Source organism: Pectinophora gossypiella, chromosome 9, assembly GCF_024362695.1.
Source record: "Pectinophora gossypiella chromosome 9, ilPecGoss1.1, whole genome shotgun sequence".
Lineage (NCBI taxonomy): Eukaryota > Metazoa > Arthropoda > Insecta > Lepidoptera > Gelechiidae > Pectinophora > Pectinophora gossypiella.
The window spans coordinates 13,043,700-13,057,151 of record NC_065412.1 but is presented as its reverse complement, the minus strand read 5'-3'; the positions used below and the strand labels follow the sequence as shown (position 1 = coordinate 13,057,151).

Below are 13,452 nucleotides of genomic sequence, written 5' to 3'. Positions count from 1 at the left end.
AAACTTTTTCTTTTTAACTTAAAATGATATATAAGTGCAACATTTTGTCACATTTTTCTATGATTTTTTTCATTTTTTTTTCACACTCGTCACAGGTTGCTTTTTCATACTTCCATAGTCATTTCGTGCTTTGACGTTCAGTAAAAAGGAACTGAATTGACTAGTTGGAAACTAGCCTATTAGCCACGTGTGTTGGGTGTTTGTTACATTTGGGAAGCTATTGTATTAACGTTCTAATGTAGGTGGAAAGATAAAATTAAAAGTCACAAAGAGAAAATTATCTTCGAAAGATTCTGATTGAGCATTGCTATTATTAGGCAAACCACAGAGTCCTCCTCCTATTCATGAGAATTTTTCGATCTAACGAAGCGAAGGGGTGGCATAACGAAGGATCAGTTTCCCCAAGCATGGGAATGTAATAAAAACAAGCAGCAGTGGGTTAAGAACTATTCAATACGATCGTAAACATTACTCTACTTTTTACACAGTGAACCGAACCTGTTATGATAAAAGGCCACATTTGAGGTGGCTTTTGTAAAAAAACTGGGTCTGAAAAATCTTCAAGTGATGTAAGCGGATCCCGTGAAAACGGGGTAACGCTATAACAAAGATGAGACGTACTTAAATTTAATTTCTCACTTTTTTGTGTTCTTTATTGTGTTTTAAACCTGCAGTCGTTTTAAAATTATGGTCTTCAAAGTCAAAGTTTGACCTTTCTAATAATGTCTTTAAGACAATATTGTGCCAGGAGTCGTATTCTTTTGAACTCCGTTCATCTCATTGCGTATGTTTCTGGTGTTTTTGTTCCATTCTGTGCTTTTTTTTGGCTCTTACAGTAGAATTAACATTGTGGTATGTTTCTCACTTTATTTCTATACCATTGTTGTTGCCAAGCCTGATAGCCTTTGAAAGCTGAAATGCTTCACGATGAAGAACAAGATCGTGAGATTCATCACGACAATATGTTTTTGGAGACACGTATGAAGGCAGCCAATCAGTTCGCGACAACACACACTTGAACCCCGATACCAATCCTTATTATTACCCGAATTCTTTCAAATATTATCCTCTCAGACGACGCCCTGAGCCTAGGTTCTCGCTCAACTAGGCACCCTCAGGCCTGCTGTCTTAAATGTTGTACCGGGTGAGAGCCCACAGCGCTCAACATTTGTAAGCCGAAATAGATAGGTAATAAATATCACGGCAAATCTCCAATAACTCTTATGTTATCTTATTTAGCCTATCCCCCCCCTACAACAAGTCATGTCAAAAAAAATATACTTCGGATTGAAAGGTCAGACGGCGAATACCGAGGGGTTTTAGTCGGTGCGAGCTTGACATAAGCTTCTCGCTGCCCCCGCGGCGGGAAGGTATGCTGTATATCCACTCGTAAAAAGGCAGGTTAGGTAAGTGGACCGCGGAAGAACGGGATGGGACGGACGGAAATGCTAGTCAAATGATGTTGCATACACTGTTTCAAGGTTTGTTGTGTTTTACAATGCACGGTCTACCGTCTGCACTGGCTATTACACAGTCCAAAATAATTTGTATTTGTGATATACTGTCAGTTGAAGTCACGACTTCTGCTAGGAAAATATTTAGGGTGACATAAATATACTTTACCACCTGCTGAACTGTCTGGTATCCATCCATGACAAGCTTTATTAGGCAGATAGTAGGTAGAAAATAATGCATCAGTTCGTGACAATGATGTCATAAATCGTTTGAAACAGACGAGACATAGACACTAGGTCTAATCAGACATCTATCCTTCAGGGGTAAGATGCGGGTATTAAGGTTCCGATATAACCTGAATCGCTAGCTGTAGACCACTGACATAATATAAACAAGTACTCACATTCGCCAAGGAATTAAAAAAACCGTCCGAATCGTGGTTTTCTTCTTATCGTGTGGGTTGTAAAGTGGAACCAGCCTCATCAACCCTGGTGTCAGGATTATGATTGAGCCGCCATGGCCCCTGACATGACTCATGTAACGATTACTCACTGAAATCAGTAAATAGTAACCGGGACCAACGGCTTAACGACCCTTTCGAAGCAAGGATCATCTTACTTTCGGAAAATCAGGTGGTTGTCCTGCAATGTCCTAACCAAAAGGGTGGGGTGGGTGGTTATTCAAATTAAGATGTTATGACTGTTTAAATAAAGTTCAATATCGGTTTTTCATTAAACGCCGTCGCTTGTGACAAGATGCGCCGCGGACACTTTTGACAGAGGTTGTAGCTATGACACAGAAATACATTTTATCTATCTATATTTGACAGATGCGCGGAGCTGCGTGACATGCGACAAGGTGCTGGAAGAACTGGAGAAGATCGACGACGACACCGACACGTTCGGCGTGGACTTCGTCAAGATCAACGACAAGCGGCTCGCCAAGCAGTATGGCATCACGAAATTCCCCGCCCTCACGTACTTCCGTGAGAAGGAACCGATCATTTACGAAGGTATGTACCTATCTACGTCGTCATATTCAAAAAAGGACCATAATATAAAGTAAATAATAATACTATGTATAGAAAGGCACTCTCTGCTCCCCACCAAGGGCTGAAAGTTTCAACTATTTTATTACAAACCACAATAATTTCTAACTAGGAGATCTTAGGGTAGTAAATAACATTCCTAAATGTTTCAACTATTTTAGTGCTAACTACAACATTTTCACATTTCTAGGAGATCTTATGGACGAAGAAAGCGTCCTGGATTTCTTGACGAGTTTAGAAGCAATGGACCTCCCTGACCGGATAGAAGAAGTCAACCAGAAGATCCTCTCTAAGATCATAGAGGACACAGACTACGTAGCCGTGCTCTTCTGTAAGTATGGTGTGGTCACCTCCGTTTGTTCAACGTCGGTTTAGCAGCTATCGTGGTAAATTCAAACATTCTTCTCAACTAACAAAATTACTGGCCACTCTCGGCCAACTGTATATTCTTGTAGATTCTGTGAGTAATAGAGTTATCTTCGCCTTTATACTTACTCTTTCTTGTATAGAAGGTTTATAAGAGCTGTCGTCTGTACATTGTGCCGTGTGTTTGACTGTGTTTTTGACGTAGGTCCTGATCACAAAAGTTGCGGCCCGTCGAACAGTAAGTAAGACCACCGGCTGGCGGCATGAGTCCTATATGTAATGTGGCTGTAACTCTTCTCGCTTAGTAGATTAGTGTATATTTGTGTAACTTTTATGTTTCAGACGTGCTTTTTTTAGCTTATCGCGAATTTGACGATTAGCTATGGAGAATATTGTTTTAAATGATTGGCAATTGAATGATGAGAAATGAGCTTCAATTATTTAAATGAACATTCGATGATGAATACTGCTAATTAAACATTTGGCGCGGGCGCAACGCATCGAAGTTGCTAAGCGTGACTCACTATGCTAATTAAAATCAATCAATAAATTTGCAGATAAATCATCTTTTGTGATTTTCGTGTAAAATGTTTGTGAGCGTTTGGCAATTTGGAATTCTTGTATGCATATCTATTCGAATCAGTAGTATAAGCGTATAAGTCAGACTAGTCTAAACATTTTACCTGTGATTGAAATTTACGTTTATGACACGGTATGTTTGTCGGAATCCAACGCAGACTGTTTATCCGTCTGTCTAGTCTAAGGAAAGCTAGTATCAAAAACGCGTTTGCATTATCGGGCCGTGAGGCGAGCTATTTCGGCCGAGCTATTTGCGTCTCGCCAGCAGGCCGGGATTGACGGCCCGACCTGTCACGACTACCACGTCAACCGTACATTCTCTCGACTAACGACAGCAAAAAAGTCTATTAAAAGCCCATTGATATCCATCATCAAAACGAGACTTTTTTTACGATTACTGACACGACATCTTTTATTTTACAAAACAGAAATATATAGGTGACCTTGACCTAAATAGCTCATGGAAACTTCATGTCTTTGAAAGCATGCTCACAACCGTAGTTTAAACTGTCCTTTAATTATATCAAGGTCTAGACCAAATGTGCGAAGTATTTTTAATGATATCTTGTGTCAATAAATGGTTGGTAGAAGAGAATGTGGTAACAATATCGTAGAGCTCGCGTATAAATGTTGTGAATTATCTACAAATCCTATGTAAAACAGACCATAGATCCAATTGTAGCTTTATATTTATGTTGCACAGTACGTAGTTTCAATGTGCCAATACACCAGCAATACTGCACGACAGAAGCTTCAACCCTGCACATACACTTACCTCTTAACACACAGAGCAGCTCACTCAACACGCTTAACTGCACTGCTTCAGACTTTGAAGAAGCATGACTCCAGTACATTGAACTCTGGTGGGCAAGCGAGTGCCAATTGTTTGATGGGCTGACTTCCCGTGTTGCAGATAAGCCCGAGTGCAAGAAGTGTGCTAAAGCACTTCAGGAGCTGGAGAACATCGACGACGAGGCTGACCAGCTCGGCATCGGCTTCGTCAAGATCCACGACGAGGAACTCGCCGAAGAATACAGTCTTGGAGAGTTGCCAAGACTAGTGTACTACAGGCACGAAATACCTATTATCTATGAAGGTTTGTGAGTCATTTCTTACGGTTTCTGACGTTTGAATTACGAAATTGGAGAACTATTCAGCGGATATGTTACGTAAATGTAGGAAGTGTGCCCAGTGTTCATTCACGAATCAAATTATTCGAGACATAGCGAGTGGATATATATAGATACCTATGTAATATTGATTCCTGTCCGAGCTAAGTTCTATAGGTTTACATGATAAGGTTGATATCACGAATCACAGAATAAAATGACACTGAGTATCTGTCACCCAACCTAAAAATGTATGTTTTATCGCGCGCGCTGGTATTATAAATTCAAGCAGTTTAAGAACTGAACCATTAATATAATATAATATTTTGCCAGACGAGCTGAGCAGGGAGGAAGATGTGCTGGAGTGGCTGATCGCCAACAAGTCCACCGGGGACGAAGAAGACGTCATTGAAGATGTCACTGCCAAGACCCTAAACACTCTCATTGGCAACATTGACAACCTTGTCGTTCTATTCTGTAAGTATCAAAACAAGTATTTAAAAAAACTTACTCATAACTTGAGATTAGCCAGACTTTTAATGACTTTATGCAACGATACTTCCAGACGACCACGGCGATGACGAATCAATGACTGTCCTGGCCGAGCTTGAGAAGATCGACGATGACTGCGATCGTCACGGCATCCAGTTCGTTAAGATTGACGATCATAAGGCCGCTGCAGCTTTTGGCATCGACAACATCCCCGCCATTGTCTACTTCGAGAAGCAGATCCCCAATGTTTACGACGGTAACTTTTTAAACAACCTTGCTTTTGATGATAGTTTGTTTGGATCCAAATTTTATTGCTGACTTTGTAGTCGCCTACAAAGAATCTTTTGCTGTTAAAATAAATTAGACCTTGAATGTTAAGTGACTGGTTTCCCGGAAACTCTTTTAGAATTACTTTTAGTGTGTACATTTTTACCTTTTGGAAATGGATATGTCGAACTAGATTGTTATGATCATATAGTAATGAGCTCTGGACTACTGTTTGTAGTATTTCCCTACTGGAATCATTATTATTAATTTCAGGTACAGTCCAATCCAGTCTGGATTTGTCCAATCGATCAGAAAAATAGATTTTCGAATATTTATTACTTTATTTTTAGGTGACCTGGAAAACGAGGAGGAGATCCTGGAGTGGCTCGTAAACCAGTTGGAGAAGGATGAGATCGAAGACGTCACCGATGAGATGCTTGACCGTTTGATCAAGGATGGAAAGACTGTCGCGGTGCTGTTCTGTGAGTATTTTGTTTCAACTTTTCACTTTCAACGTTTCAAATTTAAAAAAAAAAAAACAGTTAAGTCATGAGACATAACGCTGAACTCTATTTTGCAGATGACAATAACGACCGCAAATCGCAAAAGGTATTAAACGAATTGGAAAACATCGATGATGAATGTGATCAACTTGGCATTGCGTTTGTTAAGATTGACAATGATGAAGAAGCAAAAGAATACGGCATCGAAAAAGTGCCCACCTTGTTATACTTTGAAAAGGGTATCCCAACATACTACGAAGGAAATCTAGAAGAGGAGGAGAAAGTACTTAAATGGCTCCACCACCAGAGCGAAAATGATGAAATTGAAGACATCACTGATGAAATGCTCGATTTGATTATCGACAAGATGCAATACGTCGCTGTACTGTTCTGTAAGTATTTTTTCACTTCCTAGTAACCTTAACATTAGTTGGAACATTTGAAACAATGCCAAGTTTCTAAATTACCTCACCGCACTGAAATTCATCGAAGATAAATTTAAGTTCATAATTTTAGCTAAAACTATTTTGTCAAGAACTGACATATAAATGAAATACAGTTCTTCGAATTCATTTCAGACGACAGGGATCAAAAGAAAAGTCAAAAGGTTTTGGCTGAGTTGGAGAACATCGATGACGAATGCGATCAGAATGACATTGCATTTGTGAAAATTGACGACGACAAAGAGGCCAAGGAGTACGGTATTGAGACCATCCCGACCATGGTGTTCTTCGAGAGAGGAATTCCTCATGTATATGAGGGTGACTTATTGAAAGAAGACGAGCTCTTAGGCTGGTTGCTACATCAAAAGCGTCACAGTGAAATCCCAGAAGTTACTGATGAGATGATGGACAAACTTATTGAGACTACTCAATACTTGGCTGTTATTTTCTGTAAGTAATTTTGCTTCAATCGACCAAACTATACCTTAAATTACTTTGTAACAACACCATAATGATCGGTTACAGACGACAAGGATGATAAACAAGATATAAGAATTCTCAACGAGCTAGAAAATATCGACGATGAGCTAGAAAAGGAAGGTATCGTGATAGTCAGGATGGACAATGAAGCTGAAGCTAAAGAGTTTGGTATCGACCATCTGCCAACCCTCGTGTACTTTGAGGAGAACATCCCGGCGATATACGAAGGTGACCTTATGAATGAAGACGAAGTACTGGAGTGGCTCATCGAACAGAAAAATAGCGCAACTATTGAGGAGGTCACTGATGAGATCCTTACTGATCTGATTGAGGAACACGAGTACGTCGTCGTATACTTCAGTAAGTATTCGCGATATGAAATTAAGTTTAACTTATCGTATTTATTTGATTTTGATTTTTTTATCAACAAAGTGTATGTATCAAATGTAAAAAAAATATTTTTCAATACTTGACATCATTTTCTTTCCGCGGTAGACAGAAATCATTACTAATCTTTTTTTAGGTGGCAAGTGTGAAGAGGGTGAAGAGTGTGACAACATCTTGGATGAGTTGGAGAACATCGATGACGAACTCGACGAGACTGGCATCATTTTCGTAACTACTGAAGACATGTCGCTTGCCAAGAAGTATGGAATCAAGACCTTCCCCACACTGGTATTCTTCAGAAACAAAGACCCACTTATCTACAAAGGTAAGCAATCTTTTCTTAGTAAATTATTTCACGAGGATACAAAATTACAAAGAAAATTCAAAATTAGAAACTACCTTTAAAAAAAAAATTTGTTCATTAAATATTATGTAATTTCAGGTGACATCGAGGATGAAGACGAAGTCCTGTCGTGGTTGACCGATGAAGATACGTTAGAGATCCCTGGCAAAATTGAGGAAGTGAACTCCAGAATGTTGGACAAGATCTTAGAAGAGAACGATCACGTCGTTGTCTTCTTCTGTAAGTTACTGATATTTAAAAATAAAATTCTATGAAACCTCTCTTTAAACGGAAAAAAAAAGAATAATGGAGAATGACTCTGAGAATAAGTTTGCTCATGGATGGGTGGGATGTTAGTCTTACAAGAAAATAAAGCATTTAAGTGAGCTATGTTCTTGTGATCGTTGATTAAATATTCCAGTAAAACTATAACATGTCGTTTAATATTACAGATGTGGAAGGTGACAAAAAATCGCAAAAGATCCTGCAAGAACTCGAGAACATTGATGACGAATGTGAAGAAAAAGACATTGACTTTATCAAGACATCTGATGAAGGAATTGAGAAAGAATATGACCTTCCTGATTTGCCGGCATTGGCCTTCTATAGGCACAAATTCAGGACGATTTATGAAGGTGACCTGATGCATGAGGAAGCTATTCTCAAATGGGTGTTAGAACTGCATGATTCTAAGCCCGACGTCATTGAAAGTGTCGATAGGAAAACTCTGAAGGATTTGATCGAAGACGTTGAACATCTAGCGGTATTTTTCTGTAAGTATATTTTTATCTTTAATGCGTACTATGAAGAAGTCGAGAAGAAGAGTAGTAGTTTACTGCTACTTTATAGTCTTCTTTGTAGTATTTATACTGTGTATATTTATGTTATAGATAGTGACGATTGTGACACATGTGATGATGTACTTGAAGAATTGGAAACAATCGATGATGACACAGACAAGTATGACATTCAATTCGTGAAGTCAAAAGATTCAAAGTTGGCATCTGACATTGGTATTTTCAGTTTCCCCGCATTGGTATATTACGAAACCGGAGTACCAATTATGTACGACGGTAAGTAATTAGCTATGTTTCTTATAAATACCATCTGTATTTTGGCACAGGTAACTTTCATAACCTGTTTTAAAAACATAATTTTTCACTTTATAAGTATAATTCTTGTTTCTAGATGGAAAATATAATAAATATTTTATTGATTTCTGTACAGACTATTATGCTATAACTTACTATTTTAACACTTTTATCCTGTTTATAGGTGATTTAAAGAATGAAAATAAGGTTCTCCAGTGGCTTATAGATCAAAAAAGTAAGAATCCACATCCATTTATGAATTTTTATATCTGTCCAAAGACTATCAGTAATTTATATTAAAGTTAAAATATTAAAATAAGAAAAATTACGTGCATGACATCATTCTTTATACTTCTTTAAGAAAATTATATTACTTTACGCCTTAAATGCTGGATGTTTGAGCTGTGTCATTTTGCATGACAGTTACTAATGCCTGCAGGTGAAGATAGCCACCAACAAAAAACTAAAGCTAATACTAAAAAGAAGGCCAATGCAGATGTTGATAAAAAATCCTCGGGGTTATCACGAAATAAAAACGTAGATGCTACGAAAAAAACCCCTTCGAAAACTAAACCCGCTGAATGGAAGACACTGGGCTCACTGAAAGTCAGGTTTCCCGGAACAGCTGATACTAAGCAGAAACTGCGTGGTGGAGCGAAGACCGGCAAGAAAATTTATAAGGACGATGATGACGATGACGATGACAATGACGATGACGACGATGATGATGACGACGATGACGACGACGATGACGACGACGATGACGACGACGATGACGACGATGATGACGACGACGATGACGACGACGATGACGACGACGATGACGATGATGATGAAGATGATGAAAAAGACAGATTACGCGCACAGCTCTTAAAAATTCAAGAAAGAATAAACAGAATTAAACCAACTGGAGCACATCCAAGTTGGAAAAAAGTTGGAAAGTTAAAAATTCGTTATCCTGGCGGTAAATTCGGAAAAAAGGCATTATCAAAAGATGATGATGACGATGACAACGATGACAATGATGATGACGATGATGACGATGACAATGACGATGATGATGACGACGATGACGATGATGATGACGACGACGATGATGACGACGACGATGACGACGATGATGACGACGATGATGACGATGATGATGACGACGATGACGATGATGATGATGACGACGATGACGGTGACGACGACGATGATGATGACGACGATGAAGATGAAGAGGATGATGATGACGACGATGAAGATGAAGGGGATGATGACGACGATGAAGAAGAAGACGCTAAAGTCAAAAGGAGGAGAAGGAACAAAGTAGGTAAAAACGTTCGTCGTCGCAACAAGAATGATGATGATGACGACGATGACGATGATGACGACGATGAAGATGATAGTTTTTTTAGTAGGATAAAAAGAATGTTTACAGGTAACAAATAGTGTTGATCCCCGAGAGGTGACCCTGCACGGAGGCACGGATACCCCAGTCACATCTGCATGGTCGAATAGGATAGGTGCCCGCATGGGTCCTACATTCCAGCTGTCGCCTGCAGTCATTCGCGGATGCTTTCCGTTTAAATGTTTTCAGTCTTATTCTTACTAACAATCATTCTAGATTAATAGCGCATAACAGTAGGCGCATAAAGAAGATATTTGCACAGTATTAACTCGCAGTTAACTCTTTATGATTCCTATGTGCTCCGAATATAAACATTAGATTTTTACTGACTGCAGGCGATCGCTGTTTCTACATTGGATTGGGGGCGAAACCGGCTGTCCCAAAAATGACTTACGAACCCTACCAGTGCTGTCCCACTAAAGTTCAGAGTCCGACAAAAGTAGCCAAGGCGACGCCAACCAAGTTGCCGAACAAGAAACTCGACAAGCAGAAACCGAAGCCCCTCCCCGAGAAGCCAGTCAAGGGCAAAAACAAGGCGCTTAGCAAACCGGAAAAAGCCGGCAAGGGAAAAAAAGGTTTATTCGACTCTGAGAATATTTGGTGGTGGTAAACTATTATTATGTTACGATGTACTTGCAGTAGTATCGACGATATTTCTGCAAGTGGGCTACGTGCATGCGAGGCATCAAGCGGACACGAATGTTATCTATTCATCGGTCCTTGCAGAGCTCGGTTTCACCTCTGTAATAGTCTAATCAATCTAGTCTAGTCTAACGATGCATCGATTTGTCATGGCTCATTAACATTACTAGCTCAATAACCTCTCGTGTCCCTTGATCCCCGCAAGCACTTAACAGGATTGATGTTGTACTTCCGTGTTGCACTGAGCTGTACTCACATGCACATTCATCATTACCGCTCAAACGTGTCTTAGAATATCCAGTGAATTCGCTGCAGGCGATGTGAATACAGCTCTTAGATTTATCCTTTTCAAAGTATTGTGCGTTACAATAGTCAATGTACTTACTATAATTTCAAGAACATGGTGGTGACTAAATATTGGGACCTCTAGAGACAATTTTAAGCAGGTGTACAAATCGTTAATAAATGTAAATTGATTCCAATACTTAGAAATTAAAGTGAGAGGAAGCAGCACGTTAAGGCATTTGTAATTGTATTTTGCCGTGCCATCTTGAAAGACTTATTGTTGTAAGGATTTCATGTTCATATAGTTTTCTAGTCTTCATGGAATCTCATTACTTTGTAATACATTTGATAAACGAATTTTTACAATCTAGAATTTTAATATATAGCTTTTACTGATTTTGTATCAACATTAAATAATACTTGACTATACACAAACGCAATGCCAGAATTTCGTGCAATAAATATTTTCATAATCATTTCGTTCGTCTTAATTTGTCAAGATCGGCATACAAGCTGATTTCGATTAAACTCTTCTGCAACTTGGTTTATGTGACCTCTCTCATCGAAGCAAAGGATTACAATTGGGAGGTCATGTGAACTATTGGTTGCCGTAATGCCTGTAGGAATCTGATACAAGTACTCTATTTTCGATTTTGAAATTACTTGTATCAGTTCCTGCGGGCAGGGCTACTGCCTGAACAGTGCTGGCGTTGTGTGACCGTTCTCTCGATATGTAAGTTGTAATGTCTGGCCGATAAATTCGCATGAATGTTATTTATTTATTTAATTGTTACGTTGTATTGTTGAGTCAGCGCTGGGTCAATATTTTTTGTTAAATAAATACACTTTTCTATAATTAAGTTAGTTATTTATCATTACATACACACGAATGATGTCAGCATGGTATTGCTGTAGTTGTATCCGAGCATGACCTTTAAATGGATGTAAACTGGTGAGTTTCAAAATATAATGAAATGGATGTGGCTTCTTTATAAGTAAATAATATTGTAAATATAGGTTTTCAGCATTGTTGTAACTGTAGAAACATTTTAGGTAATCTTTTGGACGAAACCGAAGTCTTGGATTGGATGATAAAGCAAAAAGAAGATGAGAGTATAGAAGAGATAGAAAGAGAAAAATTGTTCAAGTATATCGAAACAAAAGAGTTTTTGGCGGTGGTTTTCTGTGAGTATAAAACTTTTACTAATTACAAAAATGACATAATATTTGACTGTCCATCTAATTTGTTTCTTTTTTAAGACAAAGAAGAAGATCCGAAAACCCCTCAAATACTTCGACACGTTGAGTTGATTGACGACGAAGCTTCAGAGTACGGTATAAAAATAGTGAAATGTCCCGATCGGCTCATGGCAAAGAAGTATGGGTTCCGGAACCCGCCTGGTATCACATATTTTAGGAAAGGAAAGTACATCAACTACGACGGAGACATGGATGATGAAGAAGAAATATTGGACTGGTTAACGAACCCGGATAATATGGAACTTACTGACCACATAGAGAAAGTAAATAGAAAAATGTTTCAGAAAATAAGGCAGACATCGGATTACGTCGCAGTATTCTTTTGTGAGTTTTCTATAAATATTCCGCTTACATTTGAAAGTAAATATGATGTATAAGATTATTAACATACGGCCGTAATTACGATGAGTTGAACCACAATTTATCTGAGAACAACATCGTCACTTGAAGTTATTGTCAGTTTACCACTCCATTACAAACGTCTATGTAGACGAATTCGACAACGTACCTTGTTTAAGGTGGAAAATTCTATATTTATCTTCCCCTAGCTCAAAAGAATCGTCAAAACTATTGTTTTAGTTTGTTTTTTTTGGATACCTATTTTAAAAACGCAAGAACAAGTATTCTATCATTTTCACTCTAATCTTTACGTAAGGTATAGCCACAATTCCAATTGTATTGCACATATGATATGTTTTAGACAGTAATGACTGCAAACAGTGCCCCAGAGTGCTGGCGGAGATTGAGCATATAGACGACGATGCTGACGGGGCTGGCATCAACTTTGTCAAGATTGATGATAAGCAGATGGCGAAAGAATTCGGAGTGTTTGCCCTACCTGCTGTACTATTCTTCAAAATGGGCTCGAAGGATCCCGTTATATATGCTGGTAAATATATTTGTCTTATGGCATATGCTGGATAAATCTGTTTAAAAAATCAGATGCATATGATATTGTGAAAATTCCTCACAGAACACGGTGCCATAAAGTAGGTATGTTAAGTAGGTATGTTCAATATAACGACATTAAATATTTCAGGTGATTTGTACGATGAACAGCAGTTGTTAAGTTGGCTGTTGACTCAGAAAAACCCAGCAGGAGACGTAATAGAAGCACTTGAAGGAGAAGATCTGATGAAAACTATTGAAGAAGAAGGTTCTTTAGCGGTCTACTTCTGTAAGTTGCTAAATTAATATTGCTTTACCTTTTTACACTATACATGCTTACTTCTACATCAAATAATAATCAGATAAGTATTTTACTAAGTTTCAGCTACCAGCTTACTGTTATTTTACTTCATAAATGTAA

The 13,452-nt window shown here is 38.5% G+C and overlaps 2 protein-coding genes across 3 annotated transcripts in view; both read left to right on the top strand.

The window, feature by feature from the left end:
* Positions 1–13,452, top strand: part of LOC126369599 (uncharacterized) — a 29,993-nt gene that overhangs the window by 11,695 nt on the left and 4,846 nt on the right. For both annotated transcript variants that reach the window (XM_050014087.1, XM_050014086.1), the window contains exons 2-19: positions 2,285–2,467; positions 2,694–2,834; positions 3,075–3,107; positions 4,362–4,544; positions 4,891–5,034; positions 5,123–5,305; positions 5,667–5,798; positions 5,897–6,211; positions 6,398–6,712; positions 6,788–7,102; positions 7,266–7,454; positions 7,572–7,712; positions 7,925–8,245; positions 8,363–8,545; positions 11,937–12,068; positions 12,144–12,467; positions 12,844–13,032; positions 13,183–13,320. In XM_050014087.1, the coding sequence (XP_049870044.1) occupies positions 2,285–2,467; positions 2,694–2,834; positions 3,075–3,107; positions 4,362–4,544; positions 4,891–5,034; positions 5,123–5,305; positions 5,667–5,798; positions 5,897–6,211; positions 6,398–6,712; positions 6,788–7,102; positions 7,266–7,454; positions 7,572–7,712; positions 7,925–8,245; positions 8,363–8,545; positions 11,937–12,068; positions 12,144–12,467; positions 12,844–13,032; positions 13,183–13,320 (3,561 nt within the window). The remainder of the gene's footprint in view (positions 1–2,284; positions 2,468–2,693; positions 2,835–3,074; positions 3,108–4,361; positions 4,545–4,890; positions 5,035–5,122; positions 5,306–5,666; positions 5,799–5,896; positions 6,212–6,397; positions 6,713–6,787; positions 7,103–7,265; positions 7,455–7,571; positions 7,713–7,924; positions 8,246–8,362; positions 8,546–11,936; positions 12,069–12,143; positions 12,468–12,843; positions 13,033–13,182; positions 13,321–13,452) is intronic.
* LOC126369689 (protein PFC0760c-like) lies at positions 8,807–10,285 on the top strand. Its single transcript, XM_050014254.1, has one exon. The coding sequence runs from the start codon at positions 8,993–8,995 to the stop codon at positions 9,995–9,997; it is 1,005 nt and encodes a 334-aa protein (XP_049870211.1). The 5' UTR covers positions 8,807–8,992; the 3' UTR covers positions 9,998–10,285.

Coding starts and splice junctions, on each gene's coding strand:
- LOC126369689 (XM_050014254.1), top strand. CDS start 8,993: ATGCCTGCAGGTGAAGATAGCCACCAACAAAAAACTAAAGCTAATACT.